General features: G+C 36.3%; 1 protein-coding gene across 1 annotated transcript in view; it reads left to right on the top strand.

The window, feature by feature from the left end:
* NEBL (nebulette) overlaps positions 1-22,477 on the top strand; it is a 151,672-nt gene that overhangs the window by 72,148 nt on the left and 57,047 nt on the right. Inside the window, exons 11-17 of the mRNA XM_027847840.1 lie at positions 1,532-1,636; positions 3,696-3,803; positions 7,706-7,816; positions 15,829-15,939; positions 17,454-17,564; positions 20,670-20,780; positions 20,990-21,100. Coding sequence (XP_027703641.1) covers positions 1,532-1,636; positions 3,696-3,803; positions 7,706-7,816; positions 15,829-15,939; positions 17,454-17,564; positions 20,670-20,780; positions 20,990-21,100 — 768 coding nt within the window. The remainder of the gene's footprint in view (positions 1-1,531; positions 1,637-3,695; positions 3,804-7,705; positions 7,817-15,828; positions 15,940-17,453; positions 17,565-20,669; positions 20,781-20,989; positions 21,101-22,477) is intronic.

Genomic DNA, 22,477 nt, shown 5'->3' with positions numbered 1-22,477 from the left:
CTCCTCCTCCTCCTTCTCCTTCTCCTCCTTCTTCTTCTCCTTTTTCACCACTGCAATGGGATTAAATGACTTGCCCAGGGTCACACAGCCAGTTAAGGAGTCTTCCTTCTTCTTTCTTTTGCTTTTTCCTTCCCTCTCTCCGGTTGCTTTTGTACTTTATGAATCCATCTTTGACCAATTTAGTTAAATAAATCCAACATTTATTAAGCACCTGCTGTGTGAAGAGCAAGAGTGGATGGCAGAGAGAGGCTCAGAGAGAGTAATTCTTGATGTCAAGAGGAACTCGGTTTAAGTTCTGTCTTTGACACATGTGGGCAAATGACTCAACCTCTTGGCTCTTCTAGGCAATTCTCTTAAGATCATCGTTTCTAGAGTGGTTGATGATTTGCATTGGTGGAGGGAATTTCTTCTCTGGATATTCCCTGTAGCAATGAAATCACAAGTCTAGTACCACCCCTACCCCTCTCTCTGCCCGACGTACAGAGCGTTGTGCTATGGAAAGTTATAGAGACTAAATAAAAAGTGATTCTTCCCCTCATAGAGTTTAAAATCTCATAGGGCATATTGTACATAATATACATATTGTATATAATATGTACATGCCAGCAAGGCATAATTTAAATTGTAGCCTAGGAGAATTGGAAGGGAGACTTAACCAAAATCTTTTAAAATTCACTTGAAAGAGTGGAACATTTTAAAAGTCTGAACATTCAATTATGACCTCTTTCTATTATTACTTAATATCATTGTAATTCTCTCTGGTGTATAATGTTTATGTTAGTAGTTTATTTAAAGGATTGACTACACAGAGGTGTCAAATTGCAGCCTGAGGGCCATAAGCAACTGGCAAAACTCCCAAGTGCAGCAGAATTAGATTAAAATGTAATTGGGAAATGTTTAACAAAATAAATAAAAATATAACACAATATAGATAATATTAATTTGTGTTTTCCTAAGTTAATATGGGGCCCACAGGGATCCTTCCTATTTGGATTTGACACCATCAGACAATTCTTTCACATATGTATGTCTGTGTTTTGTGTGAGTGTGTGTGTGTGAGTGTGTGTGTCCATGGAAGGCAGGCAGGTCTGGTTTGGATTATAGGTAGGGAGTTTAAATGTAGAATGTGATGCAAATCATATCTCCAAGTAATTAATCCCTATGTATTGGCAAATGCCATTTGATAATGTTTCATTTCAGTCCAGTGTTTAATTGCTATTATGAATTAATCCCTTTTATTTCAAACATTTGAGTCATTTGTGGCTTAGTGGGTAAAAAGCTGACTTTTTAGCCAAGAAGACCTGGGCCCAAGACTTGTCCCTGACACATACAAGATGGGTGACCTTGGGCCAGTGCCTTGACCCCTTACTGCTCCAGGCACTCTCTAAGATTTTCAGGTATAGTGAAGGTACTTCTCTATTTTAGTAGATGGGGTTTCCTCAAGTGGGAATTCCTGTCATAGTGAAATCATTAATCTAATTCCTATCCTCCCCCTGTGTCTTTTAAATGCATTTCCATGTTCTTTATTTAGCATGAATATAAGAAGGTATTTGAAGAAAGCAAAGGAAGTTATCATTTTGAAATGGACACAGCTGAACACCTTCATCATAAATGCAACACAGCGCTCCAGAGTCAGGTATGGATTTAATAGGATACTTCTTTACCAAATTAAGAGGGATTTCCCCAGACTGGTAATGACTCCATCAAAACAAAACAAAAAAAGACATAGTAAAGACTTTCTGATGTTAGGATGGGTTTGGAAGTAACAGATACTCTTTAGCAAACCTCAAATGGCATTTTCTAGACTCAGTTTTTGTAAATACTTGGGGCTCCTTGAAAATCTATGGTTCTACATAGAACTTCAGTTTGTGGAATAAGGTAGTTAACATTGAATTTTGAGCTTTAGAATTATTTTGGTAGGAACCAAGGGTTTATTAAATTTTTTTCAGTTAAATTGCATAGTAGTATTGAGAAAAGATCATCCAATTAAAATACCATGAAACGTAAACAGCTAGTCTGTTCTTACTCAGTTTCCTTATATGTAAAATGAAGGATTTGACTGATATCCTATGATGTCTCTTCCAGTTTTGCTTATCGTCCCATGTGTATTCAAGAGGAATAAATCTCTGTTTACATGGGATGCATGTTTCTACTCAAAACTCTTCTTCAAACCTGGGAGCACAAAACAATGTGCCTTTGTGAATGTACCAGAGGAGTGAATGTACCATTTGTGAATGTACCATTTTCCATTTCCCTCCCAGATTTTCTTCTTGAACAATGCTTGTGTCTAGTTAGAGAAATCCCTTTTCCAGAGCTGCTGTGGGGTTCAAGAGCTTTCTCTTGGGGAAAGGCATCATGAAAGCTTCTGGGTATCTATTCAGTGTGGCTCCTAGCCCTTCCCTTGGCATACTTCTGCAATGACTTTTTTTGGAAAATCTATGAGCAGGGCAGCTTCTGCAGAGAATGACTATTTTTGCATGAGATCTTGTGTAAACCTGTCTCAGTTTATATTTAAGATCCCCCTAAATTTAGAGAGTTGAGCTAGAGCATTATTAAGAACATTATATGGTCTCTGTGACATATTCTCTTTCATTTCTCCCCTCCCCCCAATGACATCAGGGTAGGAATTAGGTTCATATTTTCTTCCCTGTTATGTGATGTACTAATGTACTATTTACTGAAGTTCAGTGTGACCTAAAAGTTACATTCATTCATGTTATTTATGTTGGCAATGGGTTCTTTTGTATATGTCATAATACAAAATTGTTTCTCATGTCACATCTTAAAAAAAAAAACCAATATGATATATTAATTCTTCCCTTGATACACTGTCTGATATATAATTTCCTGAAAATGTCATATCACTTTCTCTTGGGGTTTGGGGTATAGATGGAAGACATTTTTATTTTTGCACAAATAAAGGACTTCTTAAATAATTAGAATTACTATAACTAGATTTTATTTTAAAAAGATGATTTATTTTTCAGTGCATGTTAATTTAATGCTTACCCAACATATTAACATTTTTTTTTGTTCATGCCATTCTGTTACTTTTATTAGAGGGGCAGTATGGTGTGATACAGGGAACACTGTTCCATGAGGCAGCATCTGAGTTTCAGTTCTCTATTTCACACCCTCTTCTCGTTCCCCTCCTGCTGTGTGACCCCAGACAAATCATATAACCTCCATGGGCTTCTGTTATTTCAATCATAAAATAAGGATGCAAATACCTAACCTTCTTGAAACCAGGAGTCTGAATTAAACAGGGAATGTGTTATAGCCCTATGATCTATAATTTTATGCTTTGCTTAATCTTTCAGGTTCCTTTCAGCTCAAGCATTCTATAAATCTAAGAATGAGGGCAACTATCTAATAGTTTTAAAGATGTACTATGGCCCAAATTAATTTGCTCTATTCCCATATAATTTTTTCTGTATCAAAAGTTTCTTATTTTTTTATTAGTTTTTATATAGTATTTTATTTTTTCCTAGTTACATGTAAAAATAATCTTAACATTCATTTTAAAAAACATTTGAGTTTCAAATTTTCTTCCTCTCTCCCCTCCCCCCAAGACAGTAAACAGTTTGATATAGATTATATGTGTGCAATCCTCCCATATAATTTATGAACAATCTTTTTTTTTAAAATGAAGAGGTTTCTTTATAGTTTATAATGGAAACTTTTTAACCATCTAGGTTAAGTACAAAGAAGAATATGAAAAAGCTAAAGGCAAATCGATGCTTGAATTTGTGGATACTCCATCTTATCAGACTTCCAAGGAGGCTCAAAAAATGCAAAGTGAGGTTGGTATTTTTTTTTGTTTATTTGATTCGGGTGCAAGTTCCTTAGGTTGCTCATTTATTGTGATGTTCAGAGTAAGCTCTGACAAGTCCTAGCAAGCTAAAAAGGCTTCGCCCTCCACATCTGGGAATGGACAACATATTGGTCATCTAAGGACCAGTATAGCCAAGCTCAGGTGGGTCAGGGTGATGAATTTGTCAGCTGTAGCAACTCTCAAAGACTATCTGTTAAGTTGCAGAAGGGGTATTTTCTTCATCATGGGAAGGAATATACAGAGATGAAACCACAGCTCATTGAAATGTAGAAATACTAAGGAAGGGCTCTTTATGCAATTAAAGGTTGCATGGGCTGAGTCAGGAAGACCAGCATTCAAGTTCCACTTCTAGCACACACTTACTTACCTTGTGACTCTAGGGAAATCACTAACCTCTATGCACCTCAGGCACTTCTATAAATTCTAAGTTGTAGTACAAGTGTTGCTGTGGCTTGATAGAGGGAATTTCCTTACCTGGAGTTCCCTAGACCAGAGGTTATCAGAGTGTGGTCCTGGGACTACTGGGGTCCTATGACTCTTTTGGATGATCCATGAGGTCAAAACTATTTTCATAATAATACTAAAACATTTTAATTTCTAATTCAGTACGATTCAATAGATGTAACCCACATAAACAAAAGCTTTTTGTAGACTCCTTAAAAAAAGTTTGAGAATCGCTGCTCTAGACCAATGAAATCACAGGTCCGGTCCGAAAAGAAACAAAACTCTCCACGATGACTACATAAAAAAGAAAGTATAGTCAATCTACTGGCTACTTTATTTGTATACTGAATAACAATATTGACCAAATCTTTGCATGAAATGACTTTTTGTTTTAACTGACTTCACAAAAGCAACAAATTTTCAACATTGTATAGATATAGTCAAGCAGTCAGAAGTCTTAATTCTTGGGGGAAATGACTGCAGTTAAATGATTATATGAAACATTTTATAAAGTAGATATAGCATGGTGGGTGGATCGATTGTCCGAGTTAGATGCCAGAAGGCCTCTGTTCCCTTCCTGTTTCCAACATATGCCCAACTATCTGTATGATGTGGGCAAGTCATTTAAACTGAAGTGCCTCAGTCAGCTTCCTATAAATTTGTATAATTGTATCTGCAGAAGGAGCTTCTACAGTAGAAGTTCCCCACACTAGTGAAATAATTCTCTCCCTGCCCTTAACTATTTCTGTAATGGCACCTCTACCAGGCAAAGAGCAAAGCATGCATATAAACCTTATTCAGTGAATTATTCTAGAAAGAGTGAATTCCAGGTGTCATTGTACCTGCATGGACTGCAGCGTTCTGGTTACTGGCACTATAGCTCCCCTGCCCTTGTCCACCCAAAGGGGATTTTTGGAAGATCTAAGGATAAAGAGAAGTGAAAGCTCTATGAGTTAATCTGCAAACTAACGTTTCAAACAACAGTGAATAAGTGGTAACATCTTGAAACACCAGTGATCAAAGGGTAATTTATTAGCACTTCAGGATTTATTGTGTGTCTCCCTTTCTTTTTCTTCTTCTCTTTTCCCTCTCTGTCTTTTTCATTTCCTTGGTATCTGTCATCTTCTCTCTTCCATCCATTGACCTTCTTTGCTATTTCTTCTCTTCCCCTTCTTTTTCTCTTTCCTCCCTTCATTTTCCCTCCTTCTCCAAATACCTTGAAATTAAACCACAAACCAGTTTAACTAAGTTGTTTTACTTCCGTGTGATTCTGAATTGATTTGTGGGTCAAGGGCATTCAACGGACATTCAACAGTAAATAGATTCCCCATTCCTAAATTATTCCATCTGGAAGTATTCATGTGAATATTTTGTTCTTTCCTGCCTTAAAACATGAAATGACTTTAACAGCTGATAAACATTTATCAAGAACCTAGCATGTGCTAAATCCTAGGGACAAAGAAAGGCAAAAGAAAGTCCCTGCCCACAAGGACCTCACAGTCTAATGGGAAAGATGGCATGCAGACAACTGTGTACAAACAAGTTAAGTTATAGAAAGGTTAAACCGGGAAAGAGGAAGGAACTAGAATTAAGGAAAATTGGGTTGTGTTTCTTGTGGAAGGAGGGATTTTAGATGAGAGTTGGAAGAAGTCAGGGTATCCAGGAGCTGGAGAAGAGGAATTAGAGCATTCTAGTCATGGGGAACAGCTGGAGACAATGCCCAATGTTGGGAGATGTGGTGTCTTATGTAAGAAGACCTGAAAGGGGAATGTGTGTGTGTGTGTGTGTGTGTATACACACATATACATACTTAAATATATGCACATACATACCTATGGGGAGGAAGGAAGGGAAGGATAAGAGAGGGAGGGGAGAGAAAGAGAGAGAGAGAGAGACAGACAGACAGACAGACAGACAGATAGATAGACTTTGAATACCAGAGGATGTTTAGCTCTTAGAATTGTTAACTTAGTTTGGTTGTACACATACTTTCCTGCCTAACACTGGAAAATTTCCTTTAAACTTCACTTTGCTGTTAACTATATCTGTGCCTAAACCAACCAAACAAGACATCCTGATCATTAAAGAGTGAACAATTCCATTAATTTCCTGGTTTGTCTGTATGACAACATACATACACCTGGTTTACTTTCTAAAATATGAATTGATTGGGTGTTTGGTGTCAGCAGAATTAGTCTTAGCGACCCTGTGCTCAGCTGTGAGGATGACCTCTATTTCTCCTTGACTTTTTCTCTTCACTGGCAGCTTCTGCACAGGATTTATTACCCTCACAGGAATTGATTTAATTCTTGGGCTCCATGGGCCTTTGCTTAATATCGACTTTCCATTTTTTTTTCCTATTTTAAAATGTAGTGTTTTTCCTGTGGTTTAAGGAGGAAAGATCAAGGATTGGAGATTTGGGAAGAGAACCCTAGGGTTTTTGTTGTTGTTGTTTAGCTTATAGCAATCACTGTTTTAAGCTTGGTTATCACGCTACAGCTTACCAGGCTTTTGAGGAGACAGACGAATACTTGCCCGTGAACAACATCCTTGGGCTGGGCCTTTCCGTAGTAAGGGGTATAAATACTGGGTAGATAAAATTAATTTAAAAATATCAGATTTACCTTGGAGGTGTCAGTGGTCTTTACTAGTAGTGAGATCAAGAGAAAGAAACAGCATGATGGTTCTTCTGGACTATGTCTCCTTTTTAGTAACAACATTGTAAAAACTGCTCTAACTGGACCCAATACACATGCTGCTAGTCATTTACTACTGATAGAACTCCCTTTCTGATTTCAGGGAAAATACATCTAGATCAGTGAATCAACAAATATTTATTTAGTCCAGTTTCTACCAATTGATCTTCAATATATTTGTTGCCAAAGCACATGAGCATCAAGGAGGAAATTACTCGTAATACTTTTTAAAATTGAGATGCTCATTTATAGATTTGAAAAGGGGGAAACCAAGACTTTGGATACCATCAGGATTTCTTAGAGTGGTTGCGTCCACATGGGGTCTCTGGATTACCAATATCATTTGGCTGAAATGACCCATCAAGCTAAGCCCTCATCTAGTTTGACTGATTTCTTTTTCATGGAATTTTTAGACTTAATTGAGCAGTTGTTCTGATGTCATGCAATCATGGCTATATGATGCTGAGTAGCCTCACTCAGGCTACTTTGCCACGAGAAAAAGAGGGTAATGAATGTTTTTCATTTTGCTTTTCACCCTAGTTCAACAGTGAAATTAATCATGGGAAGCAGTAATCAAAAATCTTAGCAGAAGCTTGAAACCCTCCTGTTGATGAAAGGGCCCTGAGTTAGGAGAAGTATGGCAGGGTCCAGCTGATTTGTTACTTGACGTATTTGCAATAGCTATTAGTATTTCATAAACTAAGGGTGGCTATTCTGTCTTCTGAAACAGAAAATTTACCGAAAGGATTTTGAAAAAGCAATCAAAGGAAGGCCATCGCTGGATTTAGACAAGACTCCAGAATTTTTGCATGTAAAATATGTCACAAATCTTCTTAAAGAGGTAAGGACTGTCTGGTATTTGTCTTGGTTTTACAAAAGCAAGCCTGAGCAGAAAAGAGTAAAATGGCCCAGGGAATATTTCCTGGTAGTAGCTTTATGGCCTAGTTAGTTTCTGTGATCTTGACACGGTCGTGTGAAAGGATGATAAGATCATTGGATTTGGAGTCCTGGTTCTGTCACTCATTGGCTACATTGCCATAGTGATAACATCTAACCTCTCTGATCCTTAGTTTCCTCATCCATAAAACAGAGTTAGTAATACTTATACTACTTCCCTCATAAGGTTTAAACCTTAAACACCAAAGAAATGAGAGTTGCTATTACTGTTCAGTTTGATGGATTTTTGTTTTCTTATGTCCATTTGTTCTTTCTAGGTGGTACAGTGGATAGAGCATCAGGCCTGGAGTCAGACCTGAGTTAAAAATCCATCCTCAGGAAAAAAAAAATAGTTGTTGTGAGGATCAAGTGAGATTATATATATCACTTAGCACATAGTAGGGGCTACCTAAATGTTCTTTTGTTTTGTTCATAATGCCAGGTGTCCCATATTTAGCCTTTTTAGTTTCATTGAACCCTAAATGTTTCTAGTCTAATCTTTTTGCTTTGACATTTTCTTATCTTGAGCTGAAGAAAAATCTGTTTCTTGTTTTTCTTTTTCTACCGTGTAGCTAAAATCATACTTCGGAGCTTGTCCAACATTATTTATATCTGCTACAGACAATGAAATGCACAGTGAACTGGGCCTGGAGTTGGAAAGGAAAAGAGCAGGCTGGATTGCTTTTGGGAAGCTGCTGAATCGTTTAATTGACCTTAAACTTCCCATGAAAGCAAAGGCTCGTCTTTTTAGTGCTAACATTTTAGTGGTGTTACTCTATGTAAAGAACGGATTATCATTGCATCTGAAAAAATAATGATGAGTTTTGCACAGAAGGCAATGAGGAGGCTCATGCTGAATATGAACAGGTTGTAACGACATAACCAGTGAGGAACTCTGAGGAACCAGGAGTAAAGGATATGTCATTGTGGAATTATATGACAGGAAGAGAAGATGAGCTGGTCATATGGCAAGAGCAAGGGATGAGAGGTAGACAGAGTGTTCCACTGGTACCCTAGAGATTTTAGAAAAAGTGGGACATATTGCCAGCATATTGGGTGGAACCCCTGTTGTAAAATTTGGGGAAGACATGACCAAATGATAACTGGATGAACTGACATGGACAGCTGCGTGCTTTGTACAGAGCTCCCAAACCAGTGAGATCACAGGTCCATTTAGATATTAAATGCCATTGTCATCATCATTCTCATCATCATCACCAACAGATATTTCTATAGCACTTTGAGGTTTGCAAAGTGCTTTATGTGTTTTATCTTGTTTGAACTCTGTGACAACTCTTGACGGATGTACAGTTATTATCCTCATTTTACCCATGGGGAAACTGAGGCTGATAGAGGTTTTCTAATGTAAGAGATAGCATAATATGGTAGATAAAGTGGTGGACAGGAAGCCTAGGAACACCTAGGCTCATATCCTGCCTCAGTCATTGCTTTTAAAATACTTTTATCATTGGCTCTGGAATCAGGAGGACCTGATTTCAAATCTGGTCTCAGGTACTGACTAGCTGTGTGACCCTGGGCAAGTCACTTAAACCCCAATTGCCTCCAAAAAGAAAACACTTTCATGATGTATCTTGAGGGAAAGGTAGCATGATGAAGCACTCAAGAGGAAGGGTACAGGTTATATATAGCTTGAGCAGTAGTTACAACAGTGGTAAGTACAAGGCATTGAGTGTTTAAAGTATTAGTAAGTATCTGTTTCATCTTAAGGTAAATATTTTGCTTTTTCGCAGAATGGGACTTAACATTCAAATTTAAGGTCATGAATAAGAAATGGCCCATTTTTCTAAGAGAAATTATTATTTTTATTTCACGCACTTTCTCTTTTTTATGTCTTATTTTGTCTCTTAAAAGCTTTATAAGCGATTTAAAAATTTTTAAATGTGTTGAAGTGTTCATAGAGGAGCTTAGCTCTTTCAAGTGTATTCTCTTGTTAAAAGGCCTTATGTTTTTGGAATCATGCTTTTCTTCCTGCCTTTCATTTGTATTTCCATAACATTGTCTCAGTTGAAGTGGTGTGCTCACAAATGGGAAAGTCGTGTGAACTACCCGTAATGTGCAAACACTTTGTGTTCTTAGAAGGTATAGAAGTACTAATATAACTTAAGCCCATTATAGGAAATAGTCTAAATTTGTCTTTTGACATTCTTAGCATCCTTTTTTAAAAATTCATCGCTCATTGTCACTGAAGTGTTCATTCAAAGTTACCAAAATACTATGGGATGATTGTTAATATAATAGATTGTTATTATTATAGTAGAATCTAACTTTAATGTCTAAGAAGATCATGAGAGAAATTAAAAAAAAAAGATTTACTCTACCAAATGAAAAATAGCCTAGGTTATTCCACATCTGCAGAATGGACTTTCTTTCAAGTTGAAGACTGTATTTGGGATATGTATCAGTTGTAATTTTATACATCTGATCAGTTGTCATGATCTTGAAATTGACTCGAATTATTTAAGCTGAAGATACTGTTAAAAGAAACTTTCTTAAACTAGTGAAATGTTGTAATACAAATGCTTTCTTATCTCTGTTGGTAATTTTACCTGCACAAGCTTCTAACAAACAAGAGCTTGCCAAATTCACATTTGCTATTTAGTAAAAAGCTAATTGTTATCACTATAACTGTTTGTAACTACATGCACAATTTATTAAGGGGACTCTTTTTCTACCTGGCTACCTTTCATTCTTCCCAATCCTTTGGGGATTTTTGAAAATGTATGCCTCGTGATAATAGGGGCAACATGGATAGGTGACAAGCAGCCTATTCTGTGTTGGCCCTGGGGCATCTCTGGAGTGGTTTTAATTTCTCACACTTTAGGTCCTACTGGCAATTCCCTCTCTCCCCATTTTTTTTTCAGATTTAGCAGATTCATTTTTAATTTTTTATTTTTAACATGTGTTTTTAAAACTTTGGGTTACAAATTTTCTCCCTCCCTCCCTCCCCACCCACCCTCATTGAAAAGGCAAGCATCTCGATACAGGTGATAGATGTGTAGTCATGCAAAACACTTCCATAGTAGTCCTGTTGTGAAAAACTAAGTATATTTCCCTTCATCCTATCCTACCCCCCATTTATTCTAGTCTCTCTTTTGACCCTGTTCCTCCTCAGAATTGTTTGCTTTTGATTATCCCCTTCCCCAATCTGCCCTCCCCTCTATCAACCCCCTGCTCTCTTGTCCCCTTCCCACCTTATTTTCCTTTAGGGTAAGATAGATTTCCATAACCCATTGTGTATTTTATTTCCTCCTTAAGTCAAATCCTATGAGAATAAGATTCACTCATTCCTTCTCACCTTCCCCCATTTCCCCTCCACTATGAAAGCCTTTTTTTGTCTGTTTTATGTGAGATATTTTACCCCATTCTACTTCTCCCTTCTTCCTTCTCCCAGTATAATCCTCTCTCACCCCTTAATTTTATTTTCCAGATATCACCCCTTCATCTTCAACTCACCCTGTGCCCTCTATCTATCTGTCTATCTATACATACATATCAATTTTTTCCCTCCCAGTACCCTAATCCTGACAAAGGACTCATGAGTTACAAATATCATCTTTCCATGCAGGAATGTAAATAGTTCAACCTTAATTAAGTCTCTTATGATTTCTCTTTCCTGTTTACCTCTTCCATGTTTCACTTGAGTCTTATATTTGAAAGTCAAATTTTCTGTTCAGCTCTAGTCTTTTCCTCAGGAATGCCTGAAAGTCCCTTTTTTCAATGAATGACCATTTTTTTACCCTGAAGGATTATACTCACTTTTGCTGGGTAGGTGATTCTTGGTTGTAATCCTATCTCCTTTGCCCTCTGAAATGTCATACTCCATGCCCTCTGGACCCTTAATGTAGAAGCTGCTAAATCTTGTGTTATCCTGATTGTGTTTCCACAGTACTTGAATTGTTTCTTTCTGGCTGCTTGCAATATTTTCTCCTTGACCTGGGAATTCTGGAATTTGGCTATAACATTCCTAGGAGTTTTCCTTTGGGGATCTCTTTCAGGAGGTGATCGGTGGATTCTTTCAATTTCTATTTTGCCCTCTGATTCCAAAATATCAGGTCACTTTTCCCTGATCATTTCTTGAAAGATGATGTCTAGGCTCTTTTTCTGATCATGGTTTTCAGATAGTCCAATAATTTTTAAGTTCTCTCTCCTGGATCTATTTTCCAGGTCAGTTGTTTTTCCAATGAGATATTTCACATTCTCTTCTATTTTTTCATTCCTTTGGATTAGTGTTACAGTACCTTGATTTCTCAAGGTACCTCTTTTGCCATTTGGGTTAGGCTAATTTTTAAGGTGTTATTTTCTTCGGTATTTTTTTGGGTCTTCTTTAGCATCACTCTCAGTTTTTCCTCTGCTTCTCTTACTTGCTTCTCAAAATCCTTTTTGAGCTCTTCCATGGCCTGGGATCAATTCACATTTTTCTTGGAGGCTTTGGATGTAGGAGCTTTGGCTTCATTGTCTTCTTCTGGTTGTATGTTTTGATCTTCTTTGTCACCAAAGTAAGATGATATAGTTTGACTCTTTTTGCTCTGCTTGCTCATGATCCTGGTCAATTACTTGAGTTATAAACTCTTTGTTAAGGTAGGAGTCTGTTTCCAGTGTGGAGAATGTACTGTCCCAAGCTTCAGGGGTTTTGTACAGCTGTTTTCAGAGATACTTCTAGGGACCTGTAAATTTTCAGTTCTTCCAAGGTGCTATGATCAAGGGTGAGGTGTTTACTCCTTTCCTTGCCTGTGCTCTGGTCTATGAGTGACCACAAGCACTCTTTTCTGTCTTGAAACTGTGAGGCCTCTCTCCCCATTTTGAAAAAGGCATTTTGAGATGAGATTCCTCCCTTTTCTTCCTTCCCCCTTCTTCACTGGATGTGGACTGAAAGCTAAACATCATTTCTCTTTATTATTGACCTTTAATCAATAGAAAGCAGTCACAGACATTAAGTGTTTACTATATAAGGCATTACACTGCACCAGAGGTTCTCAAACTTTTTGTTATCAGGACCCCCTTTGCACTGTTTAAAATTATTAAGGACTCCAGAGAGCCTTTAGTTCTGTAGGTTATATGTACCAATATTTATCATATTAGAAATTAAAACATCCTAGTTTTATTATGAAATAGTTTTGACCATAGGGATCCCCCTTAACTCCACACCCTCCCCAAGAATTTCAGGGGCTCCCAGAGTCCTTGGACCCAGAGGTCCTTTGAGACCTCTGTGTGTTAGACATTAGGGAAAGGAGATAGGAAGATTAAAAAAAAAAGAAACACAAACACATTCAGTTCAGTTAACCTGAGAAGCATAGAATGTACTAGCAGAGATAGGGCAATGCAATAGGCTGAATGTAATAGAAAACAGAGTGTTCTAAGTGCATAAGAGAAATCTAAATACAGTGCTATGAGAATACAAGGGAGGGAGAGAATCATATTATTTTGTGGTGATTAGGGAAAGTCTCACAGTTTTTGAAGGTAGTTCTTGTAGCATTGATAATATTTCAACAGGCATAAGGATGTGGGTATTGTAGTTGTAGGGGATAGTATGAGCAAAACTATGGTGGTGAGGATTTTTTTTGGGGGGTGTGGAGCATGGAAATTAATAAATAATCTGTTTTGGTTAGAGTTGAAGGGTATGAGAAGGTAAGTGAAGGTAGAGAAAACAAAGCAGGAAAATAGGTTTGAGAGAAATTTTAGAGGGCTTTGAATGCAAGGCTAATGTATTTGTTGTATTTTTGGTAGGATGCGGGTAGCAAGATTTTTGAACACTGAAATTATCTGATTAGGTCTTTACATTAGGAAATCTTGCTGTGATGTATAGCATTGTTTAGAGAAGCTTCAGGGTGGGAACTGGTAGACTGAATAGAAAGTTGGTGCGATAATCCAAGAAAGATATAGTGATTTTTTTTTTTAGTGGAAATAGAAGGGGAAGTGATAGATGCTTTAGATATCGTGCAGGTAGGGTTGCAAAGACTTCTCGATGGTTTGGATATTGGTAATAAAAGACAGGCAAAAATCTGATGACTTTGAAGTTTTAACTATGGGTAGTTACAGAAAGAAGGCAAGAAGAGGAGCAAATTTCTAGCGAAAAAGAATGAGTTCAGTTCGGGACATGTTGAATTGTAGGTGCTGGCAGGTCATCCAGGGGGATTTGCCCAGTAGGTAGACAGAAATGTAAATGGATCTCAGGGGAGAGGTTGAGGCTAAAGATATACAGATGAGTCATCTAGAGAAATGTGATAGTTGAAGCCATGTGATTAGACAAGGTTGCTGGACAAGGTTTCCTCTAGGGAAGGCAATGTCTCAGAGCTAGGAAGTTAAAAAGAGGTCAAGGATATTAAGGAAGTTTACTTATTTGAAATTTTAAAATGGGGCTCATTGAAAAGTACACACAATAAAATCCTGTGAATTCTTGAGCTCCTGCATGACCCCCAAATGACTTGAAAGTCAAACATTCTTTACCATTACCATGCTTTACCATTACCAAAACCATCCCACATTCTGACTTTGATGTGTGTGGGTGTGCCCACTACTAATTCTGATTACAGCTCCTTTCCATCCCTCATGAGTTGCTAAGTTGACAACAGCAGTACTTATTGGCTAGCCCTTTGGTGATGAGTCTCTCTAAACTGAGCTAAGCTGGTCCTTGGATGGTAGAAATACGTATAATCGTTTTTTCAGGCCTTTATGTGAATACTTTCCAAATTCTTAGAACCTACTGGAACTTACACTCTGGGGTTTAGCTTTGAATAACCAAAAGTGCAACCGTGCCATAATGGCATTAAGTGAATCTGATTTTAGCCATATGGTTTCAAGTCCTACCTATTTCTTAGAATTTCCATTTGTTTATATGAGAATTTTATGAAAAAATTTCAGAAAGTTAGGACATCAAAAATGATCTTTTAACTAAATTACAAAGCTGCTAGTTTATTTTCTTTCACAAAGGAAATCTTAATTATTTAGTGAAATGGAAGTGAAAGCTCTTTCAAAGTCTTGGCACTTAGGTCTAAATTAACTTTGCTTTTATTGATTTCTCTGGCTCTTTCACTGAAAAATAAATGAATACAAACTCAATAGTGTAATATCTGACAGGACATTAGCTAAGTTGAATACCAGTTAATATCCCAGTACATTGAACTGAAGATGGGACTAAGGGAGAAAATGAATCATTCACTCAACTGGAACATAAATTCTGATCATTAAAGGAAGTCTTGGCTTGCATTTGAGAATTCAGTATTTTACAGTATTGATGTTACTGAAGTATAATTGGGGACAAAATTTTGTTCTTTCTAAGTTGAATTTTCAAAAACATCCAGCTCTATCGAAGCCCATTTCTGTTTATAGAAATAACCTCACTTATTCAGATAGAATGAAGATATTTTAATTGCTTTAACATCAGTCTATAAATCAAGGTATAAGAGATGATAGGTTTTTCAAAGAGGATAGAAACATTCAGTGGCTAAAATGAATCCATACTTTTTTTTTTAAACTTGGGATACATTATATCTTTTGATTTGTAATTTTTCATTCTTTGTCAGCTACATACTTCAGGTGATTCATATTTTATAGAGGGTTTTCAAAGAAACAGTTCAAATAATTAATAAGAAGCGTGTCTTCTTAAGATCTCATGCACCGTTTAAAGTGGAGACATCTTTTTTTTATCACCGACTATGGGACATAAAAAATTGGGAGAAGGGATGAAAGGATAAAGATTGACAGTACTGGAGAATCTTCTGGACTTGATTAGACTGGGAAATGCGTCCAGAAATGAAATAAGGAACATTAACACTAGTCAGTCTGAATTACTCCACCACATTTTTCTTCTCTCAGTGCACCCTATAAAAAAAGGTTTAAAGTATTCCATCATTTAAAATGATATTTCCTGTCTTGAAATTGAACATTCTTTTCCTACAGAAAGAATATAGAAAGGATCTGGAAAATGAAATAAAGGGGAAAGGAATGGAACTTAGTTCAGAGATCCCTGACATTCAGAGAGCAAAAAGAGCATCTGAAATGGCAAGTGAGGTTCGTATACCAAATTTACAAAATGTTTCCCTTTTTCCCTTTTTATTTGAACTTGTTGAAATGTTGGTCGTAGAAACTGACTTTTTAGCATAGAAGATAATTTAAAATATCTCCATTATTTATTTGTATATTATAAATTATATTATATTTATTATATCATATACTGTATTTATTTATAGCATTATTTCTCTACCTATAATTATGCTACCAAAATATAGAATATATTTTTCTGATGCAATGGTGCTGGAGGAGCTATGTTAAGATAGTATGTGTCAAAGGCAGGGTTTGAACTCAGGTCTTCTTGACTCCAAGTCCAGTGCTCTATGAACCATACTAGTGGTGTCAAACTCAAATGGAAATAGGGACAACTGAACTGTATATTACAATCCCTGTGGGCCACATACTGACATAGAAAACCGCCTATTAATACCATCTGTTCTATTGCATTTATATTTATTTAGTTTAATATTATTAATGTAATAATTATTATACTAATGTAATAATATTAAAATTTATTAATAAATATAATAAAATTACATTTTAATCTGGTTCAGTCCATGTTTGACATGGCCTCTACACCATCATGTTTCTAATAGATGTTGAATGTCAATATTACTCCTCTCTTTATCTCATGCCTTGGCTCATCCTCTGATAATGATATAGGAAGAGTTTAAAGGGTTCTATTATCCAGAATTAAATAGGAAGAGAAGAGTAAGGCATTTTTATAAATGCCTCCAAACTTCCCTTTGAAATAAAAGCCCATCTTCTTAATACTAATACTCTTCTTGTAACATTAAATGGTTTTAAGTCATGGAATTAAAGTTTACAAAGAATTGAAGCTGGGAATCACCTAGTTGGTAATAGGAGAAGATCATTGTGGATGTGAACCCATATTAAAATGAGGAATTACATTGGAGAAATGGTGTAAAGGATGTCATTGGAGGAATGTATGGCCAGGAAAAATAAGGTATGAGTATATTCTGAGCATTGATGTAATTACACATTGCAACCTGTGGAAAGGGACACAGACAGTCGATGGAATGTTGTATTTGAGGAAATGAAGGTAGGTCAGTCTGGACCTGGACTACCGAGGGCATGAAGGAGAGCATAGGAAGGAAGCCTGGGAAGGCAGGCTGGAGCCTAATTGTGAAGGGCTTTACTTCAAGGTCCCTTGAGATGGAGGCACTGGTGCAAGGAGGGTACCTTGGGCCCAGTGGCAGGGATGAAGGAGGGCTCATCCTGGCCTCGTTGGGAATCAAGGGTGTGGCCATTCTTGTACTTTTGAAAATTAAGTTCTGGCATTGGCAACTAACTTTCCACTTAGGATCCTGACATCAGTATGATGGCAGTGTATTCCAAAGAGTTGTGACGATTTGTTGTCATGATCCATGATGGAGATGAATTGTGTGGTTTAAAAAAAAGTATCATTTTTCTAAATTTCTAAGATGGTTCTGTTCCTGAGATATGCATGATATAAATGTTATCTGAGTGTTTAAAATATCATTCCCTCACAGAAGGAATACAAGAAAGATCTGGAAACTGAAATTAAAGGGAGAGGAACACAAATTGGCACAGATGCCCTTGACATACAGCGAGCCAAAAAAGCTTCTGAAATCTCAAGCCAGGTTAGTACGGTGAATAATCATAGCTATGGACTTCATCTTTTTGGAGCAACCAATTCATGGTCAGGTTTTCAAAGGGTAAAATTCCCCATGAGTTTATTTTTTAAAATTATTTTTATTTATTTCGTATTTCCCAATTACATGTAATTTTTTAAACAATCATTTAAAAATTTTGAATTTCAGATTTGTTCCCTTCCTCCCATATTCTCTGCTCCTTGAGAAGGCAGTCACTTTGATTTCAATTATACTAAAAATATTTCCATATTAGCCATGTTGCAAAAAAACCCATAAATAAAATAAAACAATAAAAATAAAGTTAAAAAAGTATGTTCCAACCTGAATTTAGAGTTCATTCTCTCTCTGGAGGTGGATAGCATTTTTCATCGTAGGTCCTTGGGAATTGTCTTGGATACTTGTCTTATCTTTCAGAGTTGATCATCCTTACAATATTGCTGTTATTGTATACAATTTTCTCCTGGTTTTGTTCACTATAGTTTGCGTGAATTCACACAAATTTTCCCAGGTTTCTCCGAAATCATCCTGCTTGTCATTTCTCATAGCATAATAGTATTTCATCACAATCGTATATCACAACTTATTCAGTCATTCCCCAATTGATGGGCATCCCCATGACTTCCAATTATTTTCTACCACAAAAGAGTTGCTATACATGTTTGTGTACAAATAGGTGCTTTTCCCATTACTATCTCTTTGGGGTACAGACTCAGTAGTGGTATTGCTGGTTAAAAGGCTTTTTACAGTTTTATGGTCCTTTTGGTATAGTTCCAAATTGTTCTCCAGAATGGTTGGACCAGTTTCACAACTCCACTAGCATGCATCAGTGTCCCAATTTTTCCACATACCCTCCAGCTTTTGTCATTTTGCTTTTCTGTCGTGTTAGCCAGCCTGCTAAGTATGAGGTGGTATCTAAGAGTTTTAATTTGCATTTCCCTCATCAATATTGCTTTAAAACATTTTTTATGTGACTGTTACGGGCTTTGATTTTGTCTTCTAAAAACTGCTTTTTCTTATCCTTTTACCATTTGTCAACAGGGGAATGGCTCTTATTTTTATAAATTTAGATCAGTTCCCTATTTATTTGAGAAATGAGGACTTTATTAGAGAAATTTGTTGCAAATTCCCCCTCCCCAGTTTCCTGTTTTCCTTGTAATTCTTACTACATTAGTTTTGTTTATGTAAAGGCTTTTTAATTTCATGTAATTAAAATTACCCATTTTACTTCTTGTGATCCTCTCTCTTTTGTTTGGTCATAAACTCTTGTCTTATCCATAGAACTGACAGGTACATTTTCCATGGTGCCCTAATTTACTTAAGATATCACCCTTTATATCTAAATCTTTTTTCCATTTTGACATTATCTTGTTATATGGTGTGAGATATTTGTCTAGGCATATTTTCTGCCAAACTGTTTTCCAATTTTCCCAATGGTTTTTGTCAAATAGTCTGTTCCTGTCCCAAAAGCTAGAGTCTTTGGGTTTATCAAACACTAGATTACTATAATCATTTACTATGTCTTTGTAGCTAACCTATTCCATTGATCCACTGCTCAGTTTTTTAGCCAGTACCAGATAGTTTTGATGATTACCACTTTATAATACAGTTTGAAATCTGGTCTGACTAGGCATACTTTTGTTTTTATTAATTCCTTGATATTCTTGACCTTTTGTTTTTCAGATGAATTTTGTTATGATTTTTGAGCTCTATAAAATAATGTGTTGGTAGTTTGGTGTGGCATTGAATAAGTAAATTAATTTAGGTAGAATTATAATTTTTATTATATTGACTGGGACTACCCATGAGCAATTACTATTTTTCTAATTGTTTAGGTTTGATTTTGTTTGTGTAAAAAGTGTTTTGTAGTTGTGTTCATAAAATTGCTGGGTTTGTCTTAGCAGGTTGACTCCCAAATATTTTATATTGTCTAAAGTTATTTTAAAAGGAATTTCTCTTTCTATCTCTTTGCTGGACTTTGTTGGTAAATATATAGAAATGCTGATGATTTATGTGAGTTTATTTTATATCTTGCAACTTTGCTAAAGTTGTTAATTATTTCAACTAGTTTTTTTTAGTTGATTCTTTAGGATTTTCAAAGTATATCATCATATCAGCAAAGAGTGGTAATTTTGTTTCATCATTGCCTATTTGAATTCCTTCAATTTCTTTTCTTCTCTTATTGCTAGAAATATACATTTCTAGTACAATATTGAATAGTGGTGATAATGGGCATCCTTGCTTGACCCCTGATCTTATTGGGAAGGCTTTTAGCTTATCCCCATTATAGACAATGCTTGCTGAAGGTTTTAGATAGACACTACTCATCATTTTAAGGAAAGCTCCCTTTATTCCTATGCTCTCTAGTGTTTTTAATAGGAATTGGTTTTGTATTTTGTCAGAAGCATTTTTTTGCATCTTTTGAGATACTCATATTTTTTGTTGTTACTGATATCAGTTATGCTGATAGTTTTCCTAATGTTGAACCAATCCTACATTCCTAATATAAATCTCACCTGGTAGTAGTATATACCATTTGTAATATATATATATATCTGTAATCTCCTTGTTAGTATTTCATTTAAATTTTTTTGCATCGGTATTCATTAAGAAAATTGGTCTATAGTTTTCTTTCTCTCTTTTTGCTCTTTCTAGTTTAGGTATCAAAACCATACATGTGTCATAAGAAGAGTTTGGTAGGACTCCTTATTTTCTCAAAGAATTTATATAGTATTGTGATTAATTGTTCCTTAAATGTTTGGTAGAATTCATTAATGAATCCATCAGGTCCTGGGGATTTTTTCTTAGGGAGCTCATTGATAGCTTATTCAATTTCTTTTTCTAAGACATAGTTAAGTATTCAATTTCTTCATTAATCTGGGCAGTTTATATTTTGTAAATATCAATTTTACTTAGATTATCAGTTTTACTGGCATATCATTGGGCAAATAGCTCCTAATAATTGTTTTAATTTCATCTCCATTAGTAGTGCAATCACCCCTTTCATTTTAGATACTAATAACTTGGTTTTCTTCTTTCTTCTTTTTTAAATTAAAAGCTTTGTAGAGGTAAACTTATTCCTTTTGTTTTTCACAGAAAGAATACAAAAGAGATCTGGAGACAGAAATTAAAGGCAAAGGGATGCAAGTGGGCACTGATACTCTTGACATCCAGCGCGCTAAGAAAGCATCTGAAATGGCAAGCCAGGTAAGTAGAGGAGAAAAAAAGAAAACTTTGTAAATTGAATAAAGCTGTATGTACTTTGCAATAAAATAGGAAATCTCAGCATTGGATCTATTCCTATGGGTTAAGTTTGTTAAACAGGTGTGAGCAAAAATCAAATGTATATATTATAACGGTTATTCTTCCAAACGGACACTAAACCAAGATCTTCAAACTCCATTCTGACCTCTTAGAAAGAATACAAGAGAGATCTGGAAAACGAAATTAAAGGGAAAGGAATGCAAGTGAGCATGGATATCCCTGATATGCTGCGAGCCAAGAGAGCGTCTGAAATCTACAGCCAGGTAGGCCAAGAATGAAAGCATTGAGTGTTACGTGTTCTGATGACCCATCTGTCTTTGTGTGTTCCCCACCTCCCCAACCAGGAATTCCACTTTATGAACAATGATTATTCCATAATTGGGCAAAAGGCCAGGAAGGCCACTTGCAATTGCTTGCATTAACATACTGGCTTGCCATGAATAGGTCATAGGGCCAAGGGCTGGAAGAGACCTTAGAGGCCATGAAGTCCAATTCTTTCATTTTATTGATTAGAAACTGAGGCCTGGAAAGGTTTGATAATTTACCCAGAATCCCATAGGCAGTAAGGAAGGAAGTGGGATTTGAGCCTGGGTCCTTTGACTCCAAAGCCAGTATTCTTTGCACTACCTCACTCTACCATCTGCTCTCATTTTGAGTCATTGTGGGACCATATAAATAGCAGAAATTGGATTAAGGCTGAATGCTGGAGCCCCCGTGGTTTTATCCGATCCCTTTGCTGTGTTTCTTTTTGTACTTTTTTAAAGTTACATTTACCTTGTTACTTTAATATCCATTGCTCTCATCACTGTCTTTGTTTAATTTGTAGTGAAGGGGACATGATTATGGATAAATACCCTAATAACCCAGCTGGTTTGATGCTATATCTGTAGCAAATAAACTTGCTGTGGTATACAATCTAGTGAAGAGGCTGAGGAGATAAAAAACAGCATTTCTTTCTATTGCTCGTGAGAGGTGACTTTTTAAGTAGCTTAATTGCCAGTTTCTTGTAGACAGAATATCACTGAACTGTCAGTAGACAAAGTTCCATTTTCAGTTTCTGAAACCAAAGGAAGAGAGAGTATTAATTCTTTACCCATTAAGTAGACGCAAGGACGGGATGAGGGTCCCCAAGGCTTATGAATAACCCTCAGTGAATCATTTTGGCATGTGAAAAAAACAGCAGTTGACTCTACTGACATTTGCAGAGCTGAAGTCATTGGAGACTATACATTTTGAGTTTGCAGAGAAAGGTTACCACCTCAGAATAATGCTGAGTTGTACCAGATTGCTGGTTTTTACTACACTATTGATTCTTAAGAAAATTTATTCAGTTATAATTCACAATGGTATCTTGCATTAAGCAGGTTGCATCAGTGCAGGGCAGTCTAGATAGCTGAAAAAATTTTAATGAGAAACATATCAGACTCTCATTCATAGTTTTATTTACTTCCATTGGTCTCGTTCTTTCTAAAACTTGTTTGTCTTATTTCTTTGACTCCTTTGGATTGCTCTCTGTACCATCTAGCCACTGTCATCAGGTTCTTTCGTTTATCATCAATACCTGAAATCTCTCTCTTTAAAATGGATCAAAGAATGGAGGGGTATAGTGTAATTCCTGAGATGCACAAAATGTTTTGCCT

Source organism: Vombatus ursinus, unplaced genomic scaffold, assembly GCF_900497805.2.
Source record: "Vombatus ursinus unplaced genomic scaffold, bare-nosed wombat genome assembly UNPS02005459.1, whole genome shotgun sequence".
Lineage (NCBI taxonomy): Eukaryota > Metazoa > Chordata > Mammalia > Diprotodontia > Vombatidae > Vombatus > Vombatus ursinus.
Note: the sequence above shows the minus strand (reverse complement) of the source record. Positions and strands in the feature narration are given on the sequence as shown.